We start from the raw sequence: 1939 nt of genomic DNA on the forward strand, positions 1-1939 counted from the left end.
TGTTACAACTAATCGTGGATCCCTTTAAAGGGTGGATACAGCTCGCTCACACCGAGGACCTATCCACGTCATCATTTACCCAGAATGCTTTGTGTGTAAATAAAATGTCTCTGTCCATGTTAAAATAAATTTTTAAAAATTTACAAAACTAAACATTCTACAGTATTTTTACAGTCTTTATTTTACAGTTAAAATATATGTTTATCAAATAAAGTCTAATGTTACAACTAATCCTGGATCCCTTTTAAAAGTAGTCTATCCAATCAGATTTGAATGCATCGCTATTTGTTCTTTAACGTGTACCGAGGGGATTTTTAGAACAAGCTGTATTCCTTAAACTGTTTTTTTTTTTACTTTAAATGTTTGTGCTACATGCAGACTCAGGCCAATGTCAATGGATGACCCTGCCTATCCATTCCTGGCTTTCTCAGGAATTCCCTCTGTCTCTTTCCACTTCATCTCAGAGAATGTGAGTTTTCATTCAAATCATGTGCATCTTGACACAGTGTCACTGTTTATTGAACTCTTTTGTGTTTGGTCTTTTAAGACCGAGTCGTACGCTTACTACGGAACCAACCTGGACAACAAAGAGAACCTCAATTTTCAAACCAACCAGCACACTAGTGAGATTATAGTGACAGCAGCCCAGTTTGCTGGTCAGATGGCTCTGCGACTGGTCCACGACCACCTGCTCAACCTGGACGTGAACCGATACGGCAGRCTCCTCACCAAAGCTGTGGCTAAAATCTACCAGCATGTCAGTCAGCTCTCACGGGTCAGTCTCATTCTTACWCTTGGCACATCTTTATTTTGTGTAGTAATTTAATTATTTACGATAGAAAGAAGGATCTATTCACTCAATGAATGTGTTTTTCTTTTTTTTGTTGGTTTTTGACTTGTAGTCTGGCAATCTGAAAGGGGTTAGTCCCATGTGGCTGAATCAAGCTCGAGGTTCATTCCAGCGAGCAGCTAGCAACATCAACAACGCCATTGTCAACACAGATCTAACTGACCGAGAGGCCTGTCGGATCCTCAATGACAGGATCATGAGGGTAAATAAGAATTTCATGTTTTATTTTCAAGCTGTATTTTGTTCAAGTTTTTATATTGTGTAAGCTTTCCACTCTGCTTCTGACCTAAGCTGAAAGACCTGTTATAAGTTTGTCATAAACACAAGTAGTTCAATAGGACAGCTACTGKGTCGTGGGAAAGTCTGATAGGCTAGAAGTTTGACTCTTCAGATTTGAATGTTTTAGCTGTGTTCAAACATTTTGCAGATTGCACATTGATTTAATTAAGGGAAGTATCCCACAGGGCTACAACTGTTGGAGACTAGTTGACAACCCAAGGTTGTGATCAAAGAGGCATGTTTTTAAAGGGACCCATGATTAGTTGTAACATTAGACTTTTTTTTWAYYAAKKWTTWYMTTWAKRMMWAAAWWAAWTRRMMWAAAACACTGCAGGATGTTCAGTTTTTATCATTTTTAAACTAAAAGTTTAAAAATATATTACACGGGTGGGGACATTTTATTTACACGCAAAGCATTCTGGGTAAATGATGACGTGGATAGGTCCCTGGTGCGAGGCTGCTAGCGAGCTATATCCACCCTGAAGGTTAATCTTGGACAATATCTGACGACTGTCTCTTTTAAATGAAACCAGAGAGCGTTGACAGAGAGGAGAAGGTAGAAATGACTCAGCCTGTAACGGAAAATATAGATGGAGGACAACAGAGCTGCTTCATGGAAGAAGAACCTCAGCTTAGCCTGTTAGGCTGTTAGGCTTTGAGCTAGCGCCGATGCTATGTTGTCTTATGTGTATTAGCTCGGCGCTAGCACGACAAACAAGCTAAACTGAGGTCCTCCATCCATGTTTTCAGTTACAGGCTGAGTCATTTCTACCTTCTCCTCTCTGTCAACGCTCTCTGGTTTCATTTAAG

General features: G+C 39.7%; 1 protein-coding gene across 3 annotated transcripts in view; it reads left to right on the top strand.

Annotated features, from left to right (window-relative positions):
- LOC106533798 (transferrin receptor protein 1) overlaps positions 1 to 1939 on the top strand; it is a 14926-nt gene that overhangs the window by 9931 nt on the left and 3056 nt on the right. For all 3 annotated transcript variants that reach the window (XM_014030237.1, XM_014030238.1, XM_014030239.1), the window contains exons 16-18: positions 379 to 469; positions 548 to 775; positions 903 to 1052. In XM_014030237.1, the coding sequence (XP_013885691.1) occupies positions 379 to 469; positions 548 to 775; positions 903 to 1052 (469 nt within the window). The remainder of the gene's footprint in view (positions 1 to 378; positions 470 to 547; positions 776 to 902; positions 1053 to 1939) is intronic.

Source organism: Austrofundulus limnaeus, unplaced genomic scaffold (genome assembly GCF_001266775.1).
Source record: "Austrofundulus limnaeus strain Quisiro unplaced genomic scaffold, Austrofundulus_limnaeus-1.0 Scaffold1020, whole genome shotgun sequence".
NCBI classification, from domain to species: Eukaryota; Metazoa; Chordata; class Actinopteri; order Cyprinodontiformes; family Rivulidae; genus Austrofundulus; species Austrofundulus limnaeus.